The sequence below is a fragment of the Rhinichthys klamathensis genome, unplaced genomic scaffold, assembly GCF_029890125.1.
Source record: "Rhinichthys klamathensis goyatoka isolate OS25496 unplaced genomic scaffold, OSU_Roscu_1.1 h1tg000074l_1, whole genome shotgun sequence".
Classification (NCBI taxonomy): domain Eukaryota; kingdom Metazoa; phylum Chordata; class Actinopteri; order Cypriniformes; family Leuciscidae; genus Rhinichthys; species Rhinichthys klamathensis.
Window position 1 is genome coordinate 40,511 of NW_026606617.1, and position 22,403 is coordinate 62,913.

General features: G+C 38.6%; 1 protein-coding gene across 5 annotated transcripts in view; it reads left to right on the plus strand.

Annotated features, from left to right (window-relative positions):
* The window catches only part of daam2 (dishevelled associated activator of morphogenesis 2), a 97,896-nt gene that overhangs the window by 40,091 nt on the left and 35,402 nt on the right, over nucleotides 1-22,403 (plus strand). For all 5 annotated transcript variants that reach the window (XM_056250739.1, XM_056250737.1, XM_056250741.1 and 2 more), the window contains exons 3-5: nucleotides 837-926; nucleotides 13,224-13,298; nucleotides 14,764-14,858. In XM_056250739.1, the coding sequence (XP_056106714.1) occupies nucleotides 837-926; nucleotides 13,224-13,298; nucleotides 14,764-14,858 (260 nt within the window). The remainder of the gene's footprint in view (nucleotides 1-836; nucleotides 927-13,223; nucleotides 13,299-14,763; nucleotides 14,859-22,403) is intronic.

The window sequence follows — 22,403 nt, forward strand, 5'->3', positions numbered from 1 at the left end:
AAAATTACATGTATCATTATATGCAGTATATCAAAGTTATTTACCGTATATAGTAAGGAAACTTTCTGTTAACCAATTAACAGCTTTTCACTGTAGCATTTTTACAGTCTTTTACCGTTAAAATCACGATCATTTTTTAGTGTACGCATTAGAAACGCATGTTAGACAAACATACTGTCCCACATACTGAGCAATGTGACTGATTTATTAAGAATATTACTCTTACTCTTACAGTTTAACTACTGATCTATGATGTTCACATCGTTGTATCAGAGGAACAGATATAGCCTAGTTCACCTATGGTCATGTTCCACTAAATCTGGCATACAGTAAATATCCAATGTTTATATCCCTTTATTTATTTTACTGCTAACTAACATATAAAACCTTGTAAATGTATTAATGTGAAAACGTTTCTCAGCTTGTGCTGCCTTTTACTTCATTAATATGATTAGATATTATTTTATTCTAATTTAATGACATTCACACACTCTTAAGGCTATGTGAGTTTCACAGTAGTTAAAACTTAACCCAGGGCTCACTGGATTGGAAATAGTTGGAAATCCACGGCAAGTGACATGCGAACTAATCCAGCATGTGGTTTTTTACAATATGTAAAGTTGAGGTTGTTACACGCTTTCTCTTTAACTTACACACTCTACACACACACCTGAATGTACTACAAATACACATGAACTACACCTGTTTTATTTGAATGCTGTAACGATTACAAAGCACACAGTGACAAATTGGGCTGGCATTATATCTATCACCATGCTTTTTAAGATGTATGAGGTTATGTGTTGCTCAGTTGTCGTGTCTTTTCCTTTCTTCAGGATGAATTGGATCTCACAGACAAGAACAGGGAAGCCATGTTTGCTTTGCCTGACGAGAAGAAATGGCAGATCTATTGCAGCAAGAAAAAGGTGAGTCCTTCACAATGTAAATCATTTTTCAATCAATCAATCTTTTTAGCAGATGGCTAAAAAGACCACCGTAAAACTTAAAATAATAGTCCGGGCTTTTATTTTCCCAAATCGCCGAACTGCATCGGCTTGTATTTGAGACAGGCGTCTATATTAATATTAAATTTACATTTATTTGTCTCAAATCGTCGTTATGTATATACTGACTTCACCCTGTGCTGCAATATACATTTAGTTTTACATTCATTTACAGAAATCAGCTGGTTGAAGGAAAATTGCTGATATTCTCAATTCATTCAGTTAACGGACGCTCTGAGATAAAGTGTGTTCAGACTGCAGACTAAGCAACGATTGGATTTAATACACTGATTTCACGCAGCCGCCATTTTGAAATCGAAAGCGAGGCTCCGGTGGGAAGTAAACCGAATGCAATGGCGTACTGTTTAATGTAGAAATTAGTTATTACATACATTTCTTTCATACTTTAGACTATATACAGTGAAATTCATTTATAAATAAAAATATTTTTTTATATATAATTCAGAACGTAAAAAGAGAAGCAGGAACGAACTATATACATATCCTATATTGGATATTAACATCCAATAGTGTAAATCGCGGCAGCAGCTTCAGGTTGGTAGGCCGATGCATTGTTGTTTATCTTTACTTCCGGGGTTCTTCCCACCGGAGCCTCGTATTCGATTTCAAAATGGCGGCTGCGTGAAATCAGCGTATTGTACAGACATGATCTCAATTCCATAATGTCCTTAAACATAACAATATTGCTGGTCATAAACTGACAAAGTGCGTGTCCGGTGTGCGATACCTCGAGTTGTCATAGACGCGGCGCTGGGCTTCTCGTCCGGTGTGCGACCCCCTTTAGATTATTGCCAGCATAAAAAAACCAAACGATGTGACAGCCATGGGCTGAACAATACAAGTTGCCGGTAATATCCATCGAACCTATGAACTTGTTGCCAGAAACACATCATCAATAAAGAATAAAGGCTACCCTGTAAAACAACTGCAATCGTGTGATACAAAATGACCCTATTCATCACTATCATCATCACCGCGATCCTCAACTACAAGTTCATTGGCGAATTCCTCCTCCTCGTCGCTCTCCTCCACTTCTCCCTCTCCGGCCTCCGCTAACTCTGCCTGCCTTTCTTGCGCTAACAGCTCCGCCCAGATGCGCAGGGCTCTCTTGTGTGCACAGTCTGCACGTAGAACTGGGTTAAACAGACGATCTGACGGGTTTTAGAAGATTAAATACAACCCGAAACTAAAAAACAGACCCGGCCTCTATTTGAGACCGGCCTTTATTTACCCAAACCTGTCGTCCACACCAGGCGTGTAAAAGAGACAGGCGTCTATTTGGGACTCGGCTATTATTTTAAGTTTTACGGTAAATGTCTCCTTTTTTTACGGTAAATGGCTACTTTTTTCTTTTGTTAGTCACTGACTAAAGAAAGGTTTAGGTTTTGCAAGGAAGTGCTTTATTCTTTCATAGATTCAGAATTGTAAACATTTAATTGCGAGACAAAGCCTTTGAAATGGATGTTGGAAAACTACAGCTTCTTTGAATCCTCCAGCCAAAACGTCTACCACACTTATCACACACACACACAGCCTCTCCCTTTCTCCTCTAGACACCATCCTTTTGAAACCCATGTCTGTGGTCAGCCACTTTCAGGATATTACTCCCTTTCTCCCTGATTACAGAGAGAAAGAGAAGACATTGACTGCCTTCAGAAGCCTCAGTGGAATACAGATTTAAATGAATTGGCTTTAGCCATTTCCAGGTTATGTTTTTATGGAAGTGCTATTGTTTTGAAAGGGCTTGCGGAGTGAACGACAACCACTGTAGCTCCGGTCTGGCAATGTGGTCTTCATTGACTGTTACAGTTCAGTTTCCATTGTATCTACATAGCCTTGTAGAAAGTTTGGATCCATGCTTGCACCTGGAGCTCTGGACACTTGGCCTGGGTTTGGGAGGTGGAATCATTGGTAAAGTGGGATGTGGCTATTTGAGGATTTGTAGTTATTGTAACATAGTTTCTGGAACAAAGTTGTCAGCAGTTGAGGTTCTCTCAATGGTGCTGCGCTCAAAAATGACTTCCTCTCAGAGCTGAAGGTTAGAAGAGGGGGGGAAAAATGCTCAAACCAAATCCAGGAAACAGGAACCAGAACCAAGCAACAGACGTCTTGGAAAACAAGTTGTGAGATCAAACAAAAAGCTCATTCATGTCTGCAGTCATGGAGAATTGCCATAGAAGCCCGCCACATGGCCTGCTTAAAATGCACAGCAATGTAAATGGAACAAGCAAGGCTATGTGTTTAGAGAAATCACTCGAAAGAGAGACTTGAATGAATCAAGATGGGAGAGAGAAGTTGAAGCTGTTCCTCTGAGGTTCCCTGCACTTAAAAACGATCAAGTAAATATCTGTGCACACTGGAAACAATTCCTTGTGAAATTGCATAAAGTTACTTGCAGCAGAGATGCCAGCAAGTTGCTGTATTTTGGCTTACAGTAAATGTACTGTAATGCAATTTACTGTATACAGAACAGCAATTTATAACTATTGTATTATACTGTATTGTACTATAATATCTACATTAACACATTACTGGTAAATATTACTAATTAGAATAAATACTAATAATGATAATATTATATATTATAATTATAGTTTTAGTATAGTATATAATTCTATAGTTACTAATATTGTAATATATTATAATTAAGAAAAACATTACAAATTCAGAAGCAATCTAAACAATGTTCTTTTTATTCAGTCAATTCATTTAAACTATCAAAAATGTAAAAACATTTTAGTACTGTGTTTGTTACTTAGAGTACAATGCATCAGCAATTTACAGACATGAAAGTATTTTAAGTGTGCAAGAATATATATGAAACAAAAACATGTAAGAGACGGAAGCTTGAGGACTGGGTTAAGAATCATTGTCCTAAGAGTGAGCTCGACTTATCTTAAAAATGATACTAACTGTTGGTGGAAAACAGGCCATTGGCCCTTCGGTTGAAGTTTTCCATTCAAACTCCATCAAGGACTGAATGAAGCTGTTGACATGTGTGTTAACGATCATTATCTTCCTCTACACCACCCTCCTGGTCTTCCTGCTCACTCCCTGTCTGGCAGTTCAACCTGTTCGGATAAGCTCGGACCCCTTACTAATGACCAAAACTGAACATGTTGCAACTGGTACCAATAACCACAAATCACCCATTTACATTGTAAAGGAAACCTCTGTATTTTTCAACCTGGACATTGTTTTCCCATGTTTTTGTATCTAAGCGACTAATTGAAATTGGTCCAGTATTGAACACATCCACTGCAGTCATAATTTGAGCCTTTGTGCTCCGTCAATGTTTGTCTACAAAAGTGCTTGTTTTTGCCACTGACAGGCTCGGATTGGACAACATTATGGAAAGGATCCCTACAGAGGTCTATCGATTATTGTTATTTTTGTTTAAACACAAACGGCATTGTATCGCTTTCCTCAAACCCACCAGACTCCATTGACAAGTACAGTAATTTTACCATCGTAAAACCTGATGGAAACAAAATAAAACTCACCAAAACCATCTTGGTTTGTCGTTTCACTGTTCCAACTCTGGTTTGGTCGAAATAAACCCTTAGATAATTCACGTGTTGCGTTGTATAATAAAAGTGATAAAAGTAACTGGTAATAAAAGTTACCGAACTTCCAGAAATCCACCAGCAAAGCTACAGGAACACTACAATATACTGTCAAATAATCTCGCTCAATCAAAATTACCCAGAATGCCATATAAACTAAGGTATTTTACTGTAATGTGGAAATGTGGTATTGTGCTGTAGGTTTTTACAGTACCATGCTAAATGTACAGCGACATCTAACTCTAAAGGCCATGCGTAAAAGCGTCATTTTTTAAAAAACGCCTTGGGTTCGTTTTTTTAGTTTGACGCACCGCGTCAAAAACTATCCGAACAATGAGATTGGCGCTTTTGCTCACGTGTCTGGAGCTTCTGAAGTTACAGTTAAACACAACTTGGCGCTCAAACACAAAACGGTCTTGCCGAGCACACATACGTAACGGCGCAGAAGATATACGCCAATTAGCGTCTACACTGCCGGGAAGAAATAAGACGAGGAAGATGCAAGGCAAGATGAATGTAGAGCTGCTGGTCTCGTTGGTGTCGGAACATAAAGAACTATATGACAAACGCGACAGCGACTACAAAAATCTTGATAAAAGATAACTGTTATGGAGTGGTATTGCAGAGCAAATGGGCGCCATCTAATGTCAGGGAATGAATTTGCATGTTCACTCGGCTCATCGTCAGCGAAAATCGCTTGGGTGTGAACACAAAAAACGCGTTAAAAAACGCTGGCGAATAACGCGCGCCGATACTCGTCCCGGTGTGTACGGCCCTTAACCCTAAAGGCCCTTGCACACTGAGTCTGAAATTTTCTTATGAGTTTTTTTCGTATTCGTGATTCGGTGGCTCTAAATTGTCAAAACACCATTCAAACTGCTTGCTACGGATGCGAAAAAACGCAGAAAATCGAACCCGATCCGATTTTTTTTTAATGACGGACGAAAGTTTCGGAGGCAGTGTGCAAGCGTGATTAACATAACGTGAGGTCGTATTTATTTTTTATCGTGCGAAAATTTCGGACGCAAATTTCGGGCTCGGTGTGCAACGGCCTTAACAGTGCAGCCTTGAGAAATCACACTGTTTTCACCACCAAGATGTCTAATTCTGCTGCTTGTCAAGAGCCCTGCACATTCACTCATGCCATTCATGCAGATAGCTAATGCACCCTTTAGTTTTATTGCAACACGGTCAGTTAGTCCGCTGCTTTCAATGAGAAATATCTCAGTTACACATGTCACCTTGGTTCCCTGGGTAGAGAATGAGATTCTGTGTCAGTAGCTGACGCTTTGGGAACACTATACCACTGTGCCATAATACGAAGTGACTGCCAGTTTATCAGCCTGTGAGAAGTATATTTGCACAGATTGACAAAAAATGAAGACCCAGGAGTTAGATAAATATCCAGATTGTAAATTCTAATAAAATTATGTGAAAAAGCTCAGACTGCTGCACACAAATATCTTTCAAAGATGCACACTTTTAGTGTAGTGTGCTTGAATACCAATACCAGCAGCCGTGCTGCAGCCACCAAAACAACTAACCAGGCAAAGCCTATACAATCTCTCATTCCCCTGTGACAGGAGTGTGGAGGAGAAAAGACTGCAACACAACAACTTTGAAGTGGAAGAAACCTTCGTTATATCCTAACCTTGGTCAAAATAAGATCAAAAAAAAAAAAAAACCTCACAGATAAATCCTTCAAATCTCCAGTCTTTTTGAAAGATGTCTGGGCCACTAACAAAATGTTTTTAAGAGTCAGTATTTCTCAGCGTCTGAAACAAGGAACATGTTAAACCTAGTATAGAAGGTAGTCTTCTATAGAAGACTGCACAGTAAAATCTAATTAGTTAACCTTACTTAAAAAAAAAACATTCAAACCAATTGCCCTTAAAAAAAACAAGTGAAAGAAGAATAGGATGTTGTACCAACAAATGCTTTAGTGTACTACACTTATTCAAGAGTTCAAGTGTAGTTTACTCTGAAAGGCATCACAATATGATTATGAAGGCAGTCACAACATTAGTTTTAGGTTGACTTTAAACATCCTTGACTGGAATTTAACTTGAGAGAAGCAGATCTGGATAAATCATTCTAAAATACAACAACTTATTTTTGCATTGGAAATTAAATCTCTGTATATATTGGCAGGGTAGAAAAGAGGACAACCCATCGAGATTCTGGAAAGATGTTTGTCTAGATCTAAAAAAACAAGGGCAATTACTGCTCTGGCTTTGGGACAGGCAGAAGTCTATTTGCTAATGTGATTTAGCTGGAAGATTCTGGAGAGGCAAACTGTTATTGAAGGAACAGATACTTGTTTGGCCCACAAATATAAGTCACATAACATACTGTTGAGCTTGTGCAGACTGTTCGAATAGTGTCAGAGGAGCTCTGTGTTAGTATAGCGGATCAAATACACATCGCAAAATTACAACTTCATTAATACACAACCTCGCTTAACTTATATGTAAGGGATAATGTACATCCAGCTGGGTACATCTGTATTGCAAACGCCTTCATGTTGTGCTTGTTGTTTCTGGAGTAGGTCTACCAACGCAACATCATCGCCATAGAAACCAATGCAGATATTCCGGAAAACAAAAGACACATGGACACACAATTCAGATCTGAACCGTTGTGATAAACAATGTGGACATCAATTATTTTAGATCAGATTCCAATAGGATACACAAATAAACTGATTTGGACTGACAGTGTGAACATAGCCTAAGTCACTAAAATTGAACTCAATGAGGTAGAATGTTTTTAGGAAATTTTCTGCATAAGCTACTCACTTCATGCCACACAAATAGAATTCACCTTTGGCTAAGCCCCGCCCCCCTTAGTTACTGTTGCTACGTCCGACAAACAAACTTCATCTGCGCTTCTCTGGTATCAACATGGCTTATGCTGTGACAGCTCTTCCTGCTGAAATATTATCAAACTTTTATAAAGCAGCAAATAAAGTGTCCGATAGAAGTAGGCAAAAGGGGCTGCAATATACACTCACCGGCCACTTTATTAGGTACACCTGTCCAACTGCTCGTTAACACTTAATTTCTAAGCAGCCAATCACATGGCGGCAACTCAGTGCATTTAGGCATGTAGACATGGTCAAGACAATCTCCTGCAGTTCAAACCGAGCATCAGTATGGGGAAGAAAGTTGATTTGAGTGACTTTGAACGTGGCATGATTGTTGGTGCCAGAAGGGCTGGTCTGAGTATTTCAGAAACTGCTAATCTACTGGGATTTTCACGCACAACCATCTCTAGGGTTTACAGAGAATGGTCTGAAAAAGAAAAAACATCCAGTGAGCGGCAGTTCTGTGGGCGGAAATGCCTTGTTGATGCCAGAGGTCAGAGGAGAATGGCCAGACTGGTTCGAGCTGATAGAAGGGCAACAGTGACTGAAATAACCACTCGTTACAACCGAGGTATGCAGCAAAGCATTTGTGAAGCCACAACACGCACAACCTTGAGGGGGATGGGCTACAACAGCAGAAGACTCCACCGGGTACCACTCATCTCCACTACAAATAGGAAAAAGAGGCTACAATTTGCAAGAGCTCACCAAAATTGAACAGTTGAAGACTGGAAAAATGTTGCCTGGTCTGATGAGTCTCGATTTCTGTTGAGACATTCAGATGTTAGAGTCAGAATTTGGCGTAAACAGAATGAGAACATGGAACCATCATGCCTTGTTACCACTGTGCAGGCTGGTGGTGGTGGTGTAATGGTGTGGGGGATGTTTTCCTGGCACACTTTAGGCCCCTTAGTGCCAATTGGGCATCGTTTAAATGCCACGGCCTACCTGAGCATTGTTTCTGACCATGTCCATCCCTTTATGGCCACCATGTACCCATCCTCTGATGGCTACTTCCACCATGTCACAAAGCTCTAATCATTTCAAATTGGTTTCTTGAACATGACAATAAGTTCACTGTACTAAAATGGCCTCCACAGTCACCAGATCTCAACCCAATAGAGCATCTTTGGGATGTGGTGGAACGGGAGATTCGCATCATGGATGTGCAGCCGACAAATCTGCGGCAACTGTGTGATGCCATCATGTCAATATGGACCAAACTCCCTGAGGAATGCTTCCAGAACCTTGTTGAATCTATGCCACGAAGAATTGAGGCAGTTCTGAAGGCAAAAGGGGGTCCAACCCGTTACTAGCATGGGGTACCTAATAAAGTGGCCGGTGAGTGTACGTTCGAAGGCTATATTCACGACATACAGGTGATACGCAAGGAACAACAAGGCATCCAAATAGAGGCAAAAGCATACCGGTCACAGTCAAAAAATGAACCACCGCATATCCTACTAATCGAGACGGAGGCTGGGACTAACAATATCAAGGAGCAACACTGTTCATGCAAAGCTGGGTAGGTCTCTATTCACTTCTATAATCGTTATTACAAAGCAAACGGACTACGCGAGTATAACGTTGTATTTATTAAGCAGCGTGTAACTGTTACTAGCCTATCAACAACCGGTATGATAGGTAACGCGCTGTGATTGGTCAATCTACATTCTAGGGTGTGGCTTAGCCAAAGGCGAATTGCCATGGTAGAATTGACTTTTCTGTTGATCTCAATGGTTTTATGTTATTGTGTTGCTAAGCATACTATAAGGCATACAATGCATAGCCCAATCAAATATTTGGTTAAAGACAATTTTTTTCTAGACTGAACAGTCAAAAATGTCCTTCATTATAATGAAATGTTAATATAGTTATAATCACCTTTGCTCAGCTTGCTCTGGTTTCCCCCACAATATAAAGACACGCAGCATGGGTGAATACACAGTGAAATCTGTGGTTGTCTTAATGAAGGATACAGATTTTAGTAATATACTGAACATTGAATCGATATATTTTCTACCTCCAGTGTTTACCCTCATTTACAGTGGATATAAAAAGTCTACACACTTAAAACAACTGTTATTTTTTTGTGATGTGAAAAATGACAAAGATAAATCATATTAGAACGTTTGTACCTTTAATCTATGCAATCCCACTAAAAACCAAAATTACACTTTTCAGATAAAAAATAAAAACATAAAAATAATCCTTTTATAATTGGGTATATGGCTTTGTTCGAAACTAATCATAAAGCTCATGTGAAATAGTACCTGTCTACACCTGAAGTGAATCTAACATCTTTTTGTTGCATGTGTAACGACGGCCAGCTAGTAAAGAGCTGAAAGAGATCTCACTCCCCTGTCCTCAACAGGCGCTAGTGTCTGACGCTGAGGCTGCGGTCTTTAGTCTTCTTGTTAGCATGTCCGCCTACCGTGCCGAAGACGCCTGTTCTAGTGGGTCGAGTATGGCCGGCTACACATGCTACTACATGAGCCACGGGCCGCAAAGAGCTTACAAAACATAAACAGGATCGTTGAACGGTATATGTAGGTGAGAGCTAAAAAAAATAAAAATAATAATAAGTCCAAGGCATTAGATAAACGGATAAATGGAACACAGTGAAGATGTTCATCAACGAGTTGAATACAAGAAAGTATGGCACAACTGTGACATTATCAAGAACTCCAAAACTGACAAAAAGAAAACTGGTTAGGGATGCTGTAAGAGGCTTTTTCACACATATTTCATCACTGGACTGTAGTGAGACTTCCACGACACAAATCGGCACACTGCCAAAGGATTTTGTCTCGTTATAACAGCGGAAACAACTTAAAATACTCTGTAATTTATGGTCTTACAGATAAGAGTAAGACTGCCATTTATTGGGGGGACAGAATACTCTCAGATTTCATCAAAAATATCTTTATTTGTGTTCTAAAGATGAACGAAAGTCTTGCGGGTTTGAAACAACATGAGGGTGAGTAATTAATGACAGAATTTTCATTTTTGGGTGAACCATCCCTTTAACAGGTCTGGAATGTTTTTGCAAAGAAGAATGGGGAAATATTCCCAAGTCAAGATGTGCCAAGCTAATAGACTCCCATCCAAACAGACTGAGTGCTGAAATGAAATCAATGGGTGCTTCAACTGTGTTAGTTTACTTATTCTTTTTTTCTCTGAAATTTGACATTTGGGTTTTCTTACATTAAACATGCAAAAACTCTGACGTGACTTATCTTTGTTTAATTTTTTACATCACAAAAACCAGCTGTTTTAACAGGGATATGTTTTTTTTATATAAATATCCACAGTTAATGTAGCTATTATATGTAGGCTATTATTATTATTTGGAGACAGTTAGAACAGCCAATGCTGTACCTGCCTGAGGTTCCAAGGAAAGCATTTGCAAATGTCCATTTCATCTCTACATCTTTTTGAGCTCCTGCCCTGAGCTGTCACTCTTCTGAGGTAATAAGGAACAGATCCACCATATAATATAGCTAATATCGTTGGCATGCCAATAAAAGTTTAAAGGTTAAACATGTGTTTGCATTGTTCTCAAACTCACATAATCTTTTCTACCTTAAGGATACATTCCGATTATGCAATCTATAAAAATTTAATATCCTGTAGCCTACTTTTTTTCCTCCTGACTTGGAGGCTTTTTTCCACACTAATAAAGGGACCTGAGTGCAAAAGCCATCCTTTCAGATCCAATACACTAACCATAGAAGTATCTGTCCTCTGTTTCTTTAATTCATCATGAAGCACTTCTTATTTGCTGGAAATTACAACTAAACTTTTTGGATTTGTACAGAAATGTCAGGTTTACATTCAGCATGGCAGTATAACAGACATGCAAGAACAGATGTATAATTTTTTTTTTTTTGAAAATGGCAATTTAGCACAAAGTCAACCCTATTGAGAGTGATCATTTGTAAACGGCATACCAGTTGTTTGTGTATAAGGTTGCAGAGTGCACACCCTTCACAAACATTTATCTGTTTCCTGTTTGGATAACTGTGTCATCATATTCGCATTTTGACAGCTGGACCCTCAAAGAAGTCTTTGAGCTCAGCCAAAAATGCTCCAAATCTCCATAAACACTCATGAGCGCAATCTGAAAGATGAAACGGTGTTCAAACAAAACCACAGAAATCGGAGAGATGGAGAAACATGTCAGCGAACACACAACCCCAGAGGTCACCCTGGTCATGGTGGGATTGAATTGTACCCTGAGAGAATGAGCTTCTTGAGTAAAGGCAGCCAAACGTATCCATTATTCCAGTCGAACACTGTCTGGAAACAAATTCCAGTGATGCTGATTAACAAAACAAAAGAAAATGATTTGGGTTTCTTCTCTAAACTGTGTTTGACCCATACTGGGAATCTGCTGGCAAAAATAATGTTTATTATCGTTACCTCCTCTATTGCTCCTTTTTATTGATAGTGCAAATATTGACACACAGGAGGATCAGTTCACTACTGTGCTGACCTTAAGCCAAGAATGCCCCATCTCTCTACCGCTTTGTATTTCTACCAGAGAGGGAAATAAGGGCGTTCTAATAACCTTCTTGAGCTGGTCAGGGTAAACGTTCGGAGCAACGTGACATGATTGAGACTGTGAGTGATAAGGAATTGAGGGGTGAAGAATGTGAAAACGCATTAAACTGTAAAATCTAATTGTCACAATCAGTTTGGCTGCTACTGACATCTCTGTACAAATCTGAAAAACACAACACATGTTCGAGCTCCAAGCCAAGCTGTTGTGCTGCGTTCCAGCATTGTTTCGCTCTGATGTTCAACACTTTCCGCTGAGAGGAAAGAAGCGAGTTGCTTAAATCTAACTGCAAGTTATACATCCTAGGTTGTTGTTGTTTTGTCTGGCTTGACTGTGTGCAGTGTCGTGTCGTGTCGTGTCGTGTCCTGTCCTGCCGTGCCATGTCCTGTCCTGTCCTGTCCTGTCCTGCCGTGTCGTGTCGTGTCCTGCCCTGCCCTGCCCTGCCCTGCCCTGCCGTGTCCTGTCCTGCCCTGCCCTGCCATGTCCTGCCCTGCCTTGCCCTGCCCTGCCCTGCCCTGCCGTGTCGTGCACAAAGCTCTGTTCTTCAAATATTTCTGATAATTGCGATCTTAGGCATATATGTGTCCCTCTGTTGTACAAGACATCAAATTTCGTGTGAAATCTAAAAGGTTAAAAGGTAAAACTCCTGCAAGATACAAACAAGCAGCATAATGGTTGGAAAATTTAATTTAAAAATAATACTTTTGCAGCCAACCATCACAGAATACAACCCACAGTTAGGAAGGCGGCAGGGAAAGTCAGTCCATGTTCACCATAGCAATAATATTACCTGATAAACATATACCAAGATAAGATGGGCTCAGATTAACCCTTACGTATATTAGAACCTGAACTTTTTGATATGATATGCGGTGATTAAAACTAAAATGTTTGAACTAAAAACAACCAGAGCGTCATGCACAAGAAGAAAACCAAAACTAATCCCAGACCTCAGGCTCCAAAGCACCATGACTCCATTACAGTTTTTCATTCTCCTCTGTAAACACTGATCTAGTCACTTTACTTGTTTGGGAATAAACAATTTCAGTTGTCATAGACTCGTTCATATTGACATAAGTAAGAGTCATCTTCTGAGGGGGGAATGAAATGCCAAGTTGTTGTTGTTTTTTCTCCCCCATAGTTAGATAATGAATACAATGTGGAATCTACTATATTATAACTCACTGGTGTTCTTGCCTTAGGAACAAGAGGACCCCAACAAGCTTGCTACCAGTTGGCCTGATTACTACATAGACCGCATCAACTCCATGGCAGCTGTAAGTATTTACTCTGTTACCTTTACATTTCTTACATGCACAGAAACATTTGCACCCTTTGTGATAAAACCTGATTTTTGATTTTGAGGTGGGGAAAACTTATCCTCAATAAAGTTCTAATGATCTAAGGTTCATGTGGAATAACATGGAGATTAGCTACTAAAATGTGAGCTTTTTCTTTACATTTTGTCTACACAGAAATATCAACAGTGTGTTTTGGTTGGACACACTGCAGTCAAAGCTTCATCTGATTTCATTGTGTTTGAGTTTGACGAGTTTAGTGATTCTGATCTACTGCTGGTAATTTGTCTGGCATTTGTCTTGTGTTGGGCATATATAGTTCCTGAGTTTGCAGTCTAGATTAATTCACAAAATAAGACACAAGTCCACAAGTTATCCATTTGAATTAGTCTAAAGAATTTGGAAACCTAAATTATGCCTGTGAATTCTGCCAAGAATGTTCCACCATTGAAAAAACAGTGTAGAAAACACTGTGTTGACTGTTTGTGACCATCAAGACTACCAGTTGTTCAGTGGATTCATGGTAGCAAAATAGACTGCCAAAATGCAATCAACCTTATGTTCTTTATAGCACTGTAATATGTTATTAAGCAGCCTTTCAGATGTAAGCTTCCCCTGATAGCAGACGTTATTTACAGGTCTACTGATTTTGCAGATGTTTGTTGATTATCGTCTTGGTTTCAGAAAATAAGTCCCAGTCGGCTTTGGAATTAAAATATGAAAATACAAATTTCCTTAATTATTGTCATCTTAATGCTTTAGCAATAAAGGCTTTGAGAGAGATGGAGCTGTTTTTTTGCATATTTAATCTTGATGGATTCTGTCTGACTTTGCACCATGACTTCATTTTATGTGGATGAGTGCAGCTGAATTGTGGGATGAATCTGGTAGCTCTTAGTTATTAGATGAGCTCATTTTAGCAGTGCTGAGTCGACACATTGAAATTACACTCGCTCCCAGCAGCCATTCATAAAACACTATTAAGACTGTCACATCCGATTGGGCAACTGAGCTTTCCCTCTGCGTTCAATTTGAAATTGTTACTGTCAGAGATCAGAACGGATATATCACTATAAGCAGTCAATCAAATGATGTTAAACAAAACTAATTAAGACTTTACCAAGCCGTGATGCACAGATGTACAGAAGCATCAGAACTTGGAATTAAAGTTAATGAGATCTTGAACTATGAGAGCTTAAACTAAGCCTAATTAATTGATGCTTAATCTTAATATCCTAATTTTCCAAAGCTGTACATTTGGGTATTCTGACAGTTCTCACAATGTTCATGTATGAATACTAACAATTTATGCTAAAATAAAGTTGCCGTTGGACTGGACATTGTTTGAAGCTTTTTTTGAAGCATACTTGTTCTGCTATGAATTTTATCAGTGTCATTGTCGAAAACCAAAGTAAAAGTTTGACAAAAATCACCTGTATTTCAGATGCAGACACTTTTTGCCTTTGATGAAGAGGAAATGGCAATGAGAAACAAGGTGGTAGAGGATCTAAAGACAGCCCTCCGCACTCAGCCAATGAGGTAAGAGAACTGTGATTCTTGTCATTATGCTAATTCATAATTCTGCTCTCCAGTCCAAGGAGTCAGGAGTAAATACCTTGAATTAAGAGTGCTGCTCTCAGCAGGCAGTTTTCCATGTGGCAACTAATTTAGGCTTGGATTATGTGGGATCCACGGATCAAGAAGCCTCAGGGTACCTGCCATCTGTGAGGATTGGAGTGGATGTGAACTTGCATCCCTACTATCGTCTGTGACTGTCTGGCGTGGGCGGATCACTATGTTTGAACACACTCAATTGCTGTGTATCATTCATTCAGCTGAAACAGTCACTATGTTTCCATCCACCAATTTTTTTATGCACATTTTGGGATATCGCATAAAAAAACTGCTGGATGGAAACGTCAAGATGCGCATAAATTCTAAAAATGCACATAAAAATATATGCGCTCGTTCGAGTCAGATACATTTTTTTATCCAATAGCAAAACATGTGCATAAACTATGATGGAAACACATTTACTGAATAAATTCCTTGATGTGTATCAAAAAAATCATGTGACTTTGCAAGATTGGATGGCATAATTGGATTAACCAGCAGAACGATCCTTTTGGCAATCATCCGTTTTGGTTGTTCTGAAATGCCTGAGCAAAGTCTGTCGTCAAAGTGGTCTGTGTTCCCAAACAGACAAGAGTTTATTGCTCTGCAGTTAAAGCTAAATGAGTTTAGTTTCGTCTGCATGCTCTTAGGCGCAAATCAGTTATCATATACAGTGTCATTGTCACCTTATAAAGCACTATTTAAAACAACAACAACTGTTGACCAATGTGCTGTACAAAGCATAAACATAAATACAATAAAAACGAATAACAGACAATAGAACAGATAACATGACACTGTATAATCGATTAAAAGCTATTTTAAACAAATAAGGCTTCAGTTTTGATTTAAAAATATCTTACTACAGTACTCGAAGTCCTAATACTAACCGGCAGATTATTCCATAGTTTTGCCCGGTCACCAGTTTTAATTTTGTCCTTGAAGCCACTAATAGTCCCTGATTTGAGGATCTCAAAGACCTCCCTGAGTCATGTTCCGACAAAAGATCGGCGAGGTAAGAAGGTGCTAAGCCATTTACAGATTTATAAACCATTAAGAGGACAATCTATTCTATAGCTGACCGTCAACCAGTGAAATGACATTAACGTGGGTGTGATATGTTCATATTTCTTAACCCCAGTCAGGAGCCTAGCAGCTGCATTTTAAAACACTTGAAGTCTAGAGAGAGTAGTTTGATTTATCCATAAATAGAGTGCGTTACAGTAATCAAGCCTTGAAGTAATAAGGGCGTGAACAGCCCTCTCAAAGTTCTTCAAGGACTAAAAAGACTTCACCTTTGCCAGTGCTCTTAGATGGAAAAACATAGATTCGACCACAGAACTGATCTGTATATCAAACTTCAAAACATCCAAATGTACACTTTTACACAAGGTTTTGCGTATTGTGAAAGAGTGCCTAGCTTAAAATTTGAATACCAAATACAACAATCTCTGTCTTATTTTCGTTTAAATTTAAAAGATTTACAGCCATCCAGGCCTTTAAATCAGCTAGGCAAGCTAGAGAATCTAGATCATTTTTATCTTGTTTTAGGGGCAGATACATGTTAGTGTCGTCTGCTTAGCAATGATAGGAAATGTCAAGTTTTTTATATATTGAACCTATGGATTCATATAAATGGAGAACAACAGTGGCTTCTCCTAATTTTCTTATCAGGAAATTGTGATTTTGTTTTCTTCGACTCACTTATTTGCAAATGTTTTATGTGATTTCCAATTTTGGGCATAAGTTAAATTTGCAAGTTTGGATGGAAACTACTACTGACTGCATCCAGTCTTCTGTACTGGTCCCTCTTGTACATAAAAACAGTCAGAATCCTTAAACGAAACAACATTATTTTTTTTAATCCTTGAAAATGATTTATATTTGGCACAGAAGTTTCAGATTAGACCAGCAGTCTGGAGTTTCTTTCATCACTGCGGGCAAACAGAAACAGATCTGCTTCTCTGAGTCACACAGCAAAAAGTCTGAGCTGCCAATCATGCTGGACTCTGTTATCTAGATATGACTTTAAAGGGATACTTCAGGATTAAGCATTAAGCTTTGTATTAGTAGAAAACCTGTAGTATTTTCAAATTTCCGTGCTTTCCACCCTCATATCCCCCTGAGACAAGAGATTTATGTATTTTTTGTCTGGAAAAAATCCTCCGATGACGCAAAAATCGTCATTTTGCGTCATCAGTGGATTTTTTGGCCAGAGGCTAAAGACTACAGTCAGTAGAAGGAGCTGTCCCGCATGTTCTCAACCCGCCCATAGAGGGTGGGATCTCACTCACAGAATGTACACATAGTGTCAGACATCTTTTTTTGGAAGCTAAGCTAGCAGGCTCTTGTTCTGTGGAGAAAGCTGAGTAGTAGGGGTTACCATCCTCTTTTTCCCGGACATGTCCGGCCGTCGATGTCCGGGATTCAGCTTTTGCTTTCTGCAGTCACCATTCATTGTTTACATGCACACCTTTTGTTTCAATCTAACTGAATTCATTCCGATTGGTGAATCTGAATGTGGTGTTTACATGAACGCTAAACAACTGATCGGTTGATGTGCGTTTTAACATTGCTAAGAAAATTCCCGCTCCTCTGTGAGAGATACGAGACCGATGCGTCTCACAGGTGTCGCTCATCGGTAATCACGCCACCGGCCTCGCGCCGTTCTCCCGCGGCCCTCACTCGTCCTGCTCGCCGCAGTAAACATAATGAATGACGACTGTAGAACGCAAAAGCCGAATCCCGGACATTTTGGGCGATCTCGAAACTTTCGGGCAGACTCATCACGGAGACTCACTAGTAGCCTAGACTTGTTGTTTAAAGGTGCCCTAGAATGTTTTTTATTATTATTTTATAATGTTTCCTGGGTTACCCTTATAATGTTAGTATGTTTTTTAGATAAAAAATAATCATAATTTAGAAATAAATGGCATTTTCCCTAGCCTGCTTTTAGCCTCTGATTTGAACACTCTGTTTGAAGGGGCGTGTCTGCTGTGGGATTCAGTGTAACCGCGGCCACTGCTGTGATTGGCTGACATGCGTGCATATGAAATAGCTACGCATTACATGTGAAACTCTCTCCCGAATACTTTTACTACTGCTATTATACGTTTTTACTATAACAGCTATCGAGATTAACGAATCGTGAGATGTTTTTAAAGTATTTAGATCTATTCCCATCACATAAAATGTTGCCGTGATGAGCATTGAGCAGATGACAGTGTGTTGATCGCGAGAATGAAGATCTTATCATTGCAAAGCAGTTTCTGCACTCTCTCTAAGGCTTTCACCAATGCAAACACGATGATGTAAATACAGTAAGAGCTTCGTTGTGCAGTAACGTGCGTCATTGATTTCATAACGAGTTTGGCAAGTGTCCAGATAAACTCTCGCTGTGTGGAAAGATTGTTCTTTGATCGCTTTCTGTATATAATTTGTTCACAATTTAAATACGATTATTTTCATCCTACTAAAAGAAACGATGTGAAGCTGATATTTTAGTCACTGGCTTGACTTACTGATGCATAAACAGTATTGAACGATTTTGAGAGAAAGATTACCTGTCTGAACTTGAACAATTACACATCAGAAAGTGTTGCTTGGTAGCTCGATCCGAGGCCAGCTCTGTATTGGCCCAAGTTGAGGAAACAGTCGTCGGTGAAATGTTTGGAAATTTCCAGAGAAAATAAAATTAACCCATTGTTTCTTCAGAGGCTCAGATGAAGGAACTAAAAAATACTTTTGTGTTCATGTGTACATCCACACTGAGCAACTGCCATGCTTCGGCTGCGCAGTTCCGCCTGGCATCGAGGGCTGGCATTATGCAAATATTTGGAGGCGTACATATTAATGATCCCGACTATTGCGTCACAGTCGGTATTGTGTGGAGAACCGACCGTTTTTCAGGGGTGTTTTTCATAAACGTGAATTAAATGAGAACGCGAAAACAGTCCAGTTTGAGATTCACTCTATGTCATGTCCATGCACTGAACTCTTGTTATTTGACTATACCAAGGTAAATTCAATTTTGAATTATAGGTCACCTTTAACTACTGCGCTCTGTTACCGGTAGGCGTGGCCTCCTAGGGCAGCGAAGCAAGTGCATTCTGGGAGTTGTTGTCTTTCATCCACATAAGCCAAAAATACATTTTCTGGCTTTTCTCAGTCTAGAAAGCTCCAAATTCAAAAATAATTTCACATTTCTTCTACATAAATGACCCATTTCAAATACACATTCATCTTTCCAGAGGTGAAGTATCCCTTTAATGGGACTGTTACATTTCAGGGAAGAAGGAAGCAGTAAAATAAAGCATAAACAACAAAGCGAAACAGTTGCCTTTCTGCCGACTGCCGCCTATAACATAATAAACCAATAATGTCCCAGGCCTGGTCCTCTCTTACCCCTCACAGTCACCACTCCTCCTTATATCCCTGACTTGAGGCCGGTGTGTCACACAGGTGTCTCTCATTAGCATTCGCTCCACGCTCTCGGTCCCGCTCTGCTTCACACCACAGGGACGAACTGTTGAGTTCTCTCAAGAGTCACCGCTCTCACATTACCATATACGAGGGACCGTCTGGGCTATGTCTATATTTTGTGGTCAGTTTAATCAGTTTTGTTAAATGGTTTATTTTTTGGTCTTGGTTAAAAAAGTGATTTTTTTTTTGGTCTATAAATAGTTGTAATTCATGAATTTATGACGAGTTCTTTGAGAGCAGTGAGCCGTGCCTTGGATGTAATCCGCTAATGGTTGCTTTGAGGTTTTAAGGTCTTTTTTTTACCTCCTTAATGCCAGTGCAGGGATTACTTTAAATGAGCAGAAGGAAATTCAAATATTGACTATCCAATTTAGTGTAGTAAAATATGTCGAATACCTACAGTTCTTTAAAGAAAAAGTAAATTCACAAAACTTCCAACTCAGCACATTCTTGCAAACAATTGGCTGTGTGTGGTGTTCTGACGGACCAGAAAAGGGTTTACAAGCCAGCCTGAGTGCTTTTTAAAAACGAGCATAACTTCCTTTCATACGTTCTGTGTGATGCTATTTTTGCAGTTGCAGGTTTATAATAATCAGTTATTGCTTTAAGAGTCATTTTAGACTATTAAAAAATCCAACCAGTGCCACAATTAGATGATGTAACTTCCACAGCAGTCATACAGTAACTATAGCTATAGAAAGCGGTGCACACACTGCCCACTGCTTTTCTATGAAGAATAATTACAGCCTTTGTGAAAAACAGATTTTTTTACAGAAATCTGATGTTCAGTAACTCACGGTAAAGACAGTTGAATGCTGTCTTTGTCACAGGTAGAAAAAGATTACCGTGGTCAAAACTGGTTACTTTTGTCAAATAATTTCCTGGTACTACGTCACTACACTCTCCTCAAATATCTATTAAATGTTCTCAATCTTATCAAAATGAGTGCCTCTTTTGAGTATTATTTGGTTTCTGGACTACATTTCTGGTTATATTTGCATTATAAACACGAGTATGTGTAAGCAGCTCTTAACTACTGTAGTAAGTAAAGACTTAGTAGAAAAATGTCAGCTTCTCTGATTATTAATAGTTTTTTTAGCCCTTATTTAATCCCTTATTTTGGCACGTCTGCATGCATAGAAGTTGTTGGTGGAGAAATTCGAACAAAATTTTATGTACAGAGTGTTTCATTGCAGTGTTTCTCAAACTGTGATGTAAAATAAAGGCTATTTTTTTAAAACAATAAAAATTTATTTTAAAAAATTCGGTAACACTTCAGTTTAGGGTCCAATTCTCACTATTATAGTTGCTTATTATAGCATGCATATTACTATGATTTTGGCTGTTTATTATAAAGCCTTATTCTGCATGACCATATTATACATCCCTTAATCCTACCCAATACCTAAACTTAACAACTACCGTAATAACTATTACTGAGCAGTAGGGGTGTAACAATATATCGCAATACAAAAATGCAACAATATGTATCGTGGAAAGTGACAATATGTATTGTGTATAGTTCACCCAAAATAAAAATTACTGTGTGAGAACAAATTCAAGTTTTCAGAGTTTTAGTGTCAGCATGAAATTAAACTACTATATATAATGTTGAATATAATGTATAATAATGCAATGGGGGAATATTTGTGGGTCCTGATAATGCCAAATGTCTTATGTTACCAGTAAAAAGTGGCCAACATTATTTTAAATATATCTAGTCAGTGAAAGAGTGCACGCATACACTCAAAAAAATGATATGTTGGCTTTACTTAACTTTTTTTTGTAAACAGGTTCCACCGGTTCCACATAACTATGTTTCGTTAAACAAACATAATATGTTCATGTAACTTCAACATTATGGAATTTGGTCATTTTAAGCGACCCAATTAAACTCTGAGCTAATGAGATAATTAAGTGAATAATTGAGTGATGATTGAGCATTATTGAAGACACCTGATGATAACAAGCAGAATCTCTGAAGGAGAAAACCGGAATGTTTAAGTCACCATTATGGAGATAAGTGTGTGTTTTAGTTGGGCTCTTGACCATTAACTTATTAACTTTAGATTTTGTTTGGTTGCTGTACATGAGTTATAACAGCCAGATGAACAATAAACAAAGGTCATCTGATGGTATTGGTTGTGTTTTAACATAATCATTATTTCACAATCATTTGACCTGAGTCACTGAACTTATATTAAACCGAATTTCTGAGTTAACTTTACCTAATGGATAATAACAGCACTGTCATTGTAGAGCATACTATTTTTTTTTACTTTTCAATGAAATTCAAATGATCAAATCAATAAATAAAAAAGAAACTTCCTAAAAAATATCTTTAGTAGACACACACAGACATCAAGAATCAGCCTGTAAATCTCACCAATGGTGTCAATTATAAAGCATGTTGTAGTGCATTCTGGGTGCCACCAATCAAAACTCATTCATGGCTCCCATCATGCATTGCTGCATGAATAAATAATAAGCTTATGATCTGTTTGTCACCATTGCTGAGATTCATATGCTGATTCTTGATGTCTGTGTGTGCCTACTCTAAATATTTTTTAGGAAGTTTCTTTTTTATTTCTTGATTTGGTCATTTGAATTTCATTGCAAAATCTAAAAATAGTATGCTCTACAATGACAGTGCTGTTATTATCCATAAGGTAAACTTAACTCAGAAATTCGGTTTAATATAAGTTCAGTGACTCAGGTCAAATGATTGTGAAATAATGATTATGTTAAAACACAACCAATACCATCAGATGACCTTTGTTTATTGTTCATCCGGCTGTTACAACTCATGTACAGCAACCAAACAAAATCTAAAGTTAATAAGTTAATGGTCAAGAGCCCAACTAAAACACACACTTATCTCCATAATGGTGACTTAAACATTCCGGTTTTCTCCTTCAGAGATTCTGCTTGTTATCATCAGGTGTCTTCAATAATGCTCAATAATCACTCAATTATTCACTTAATTAA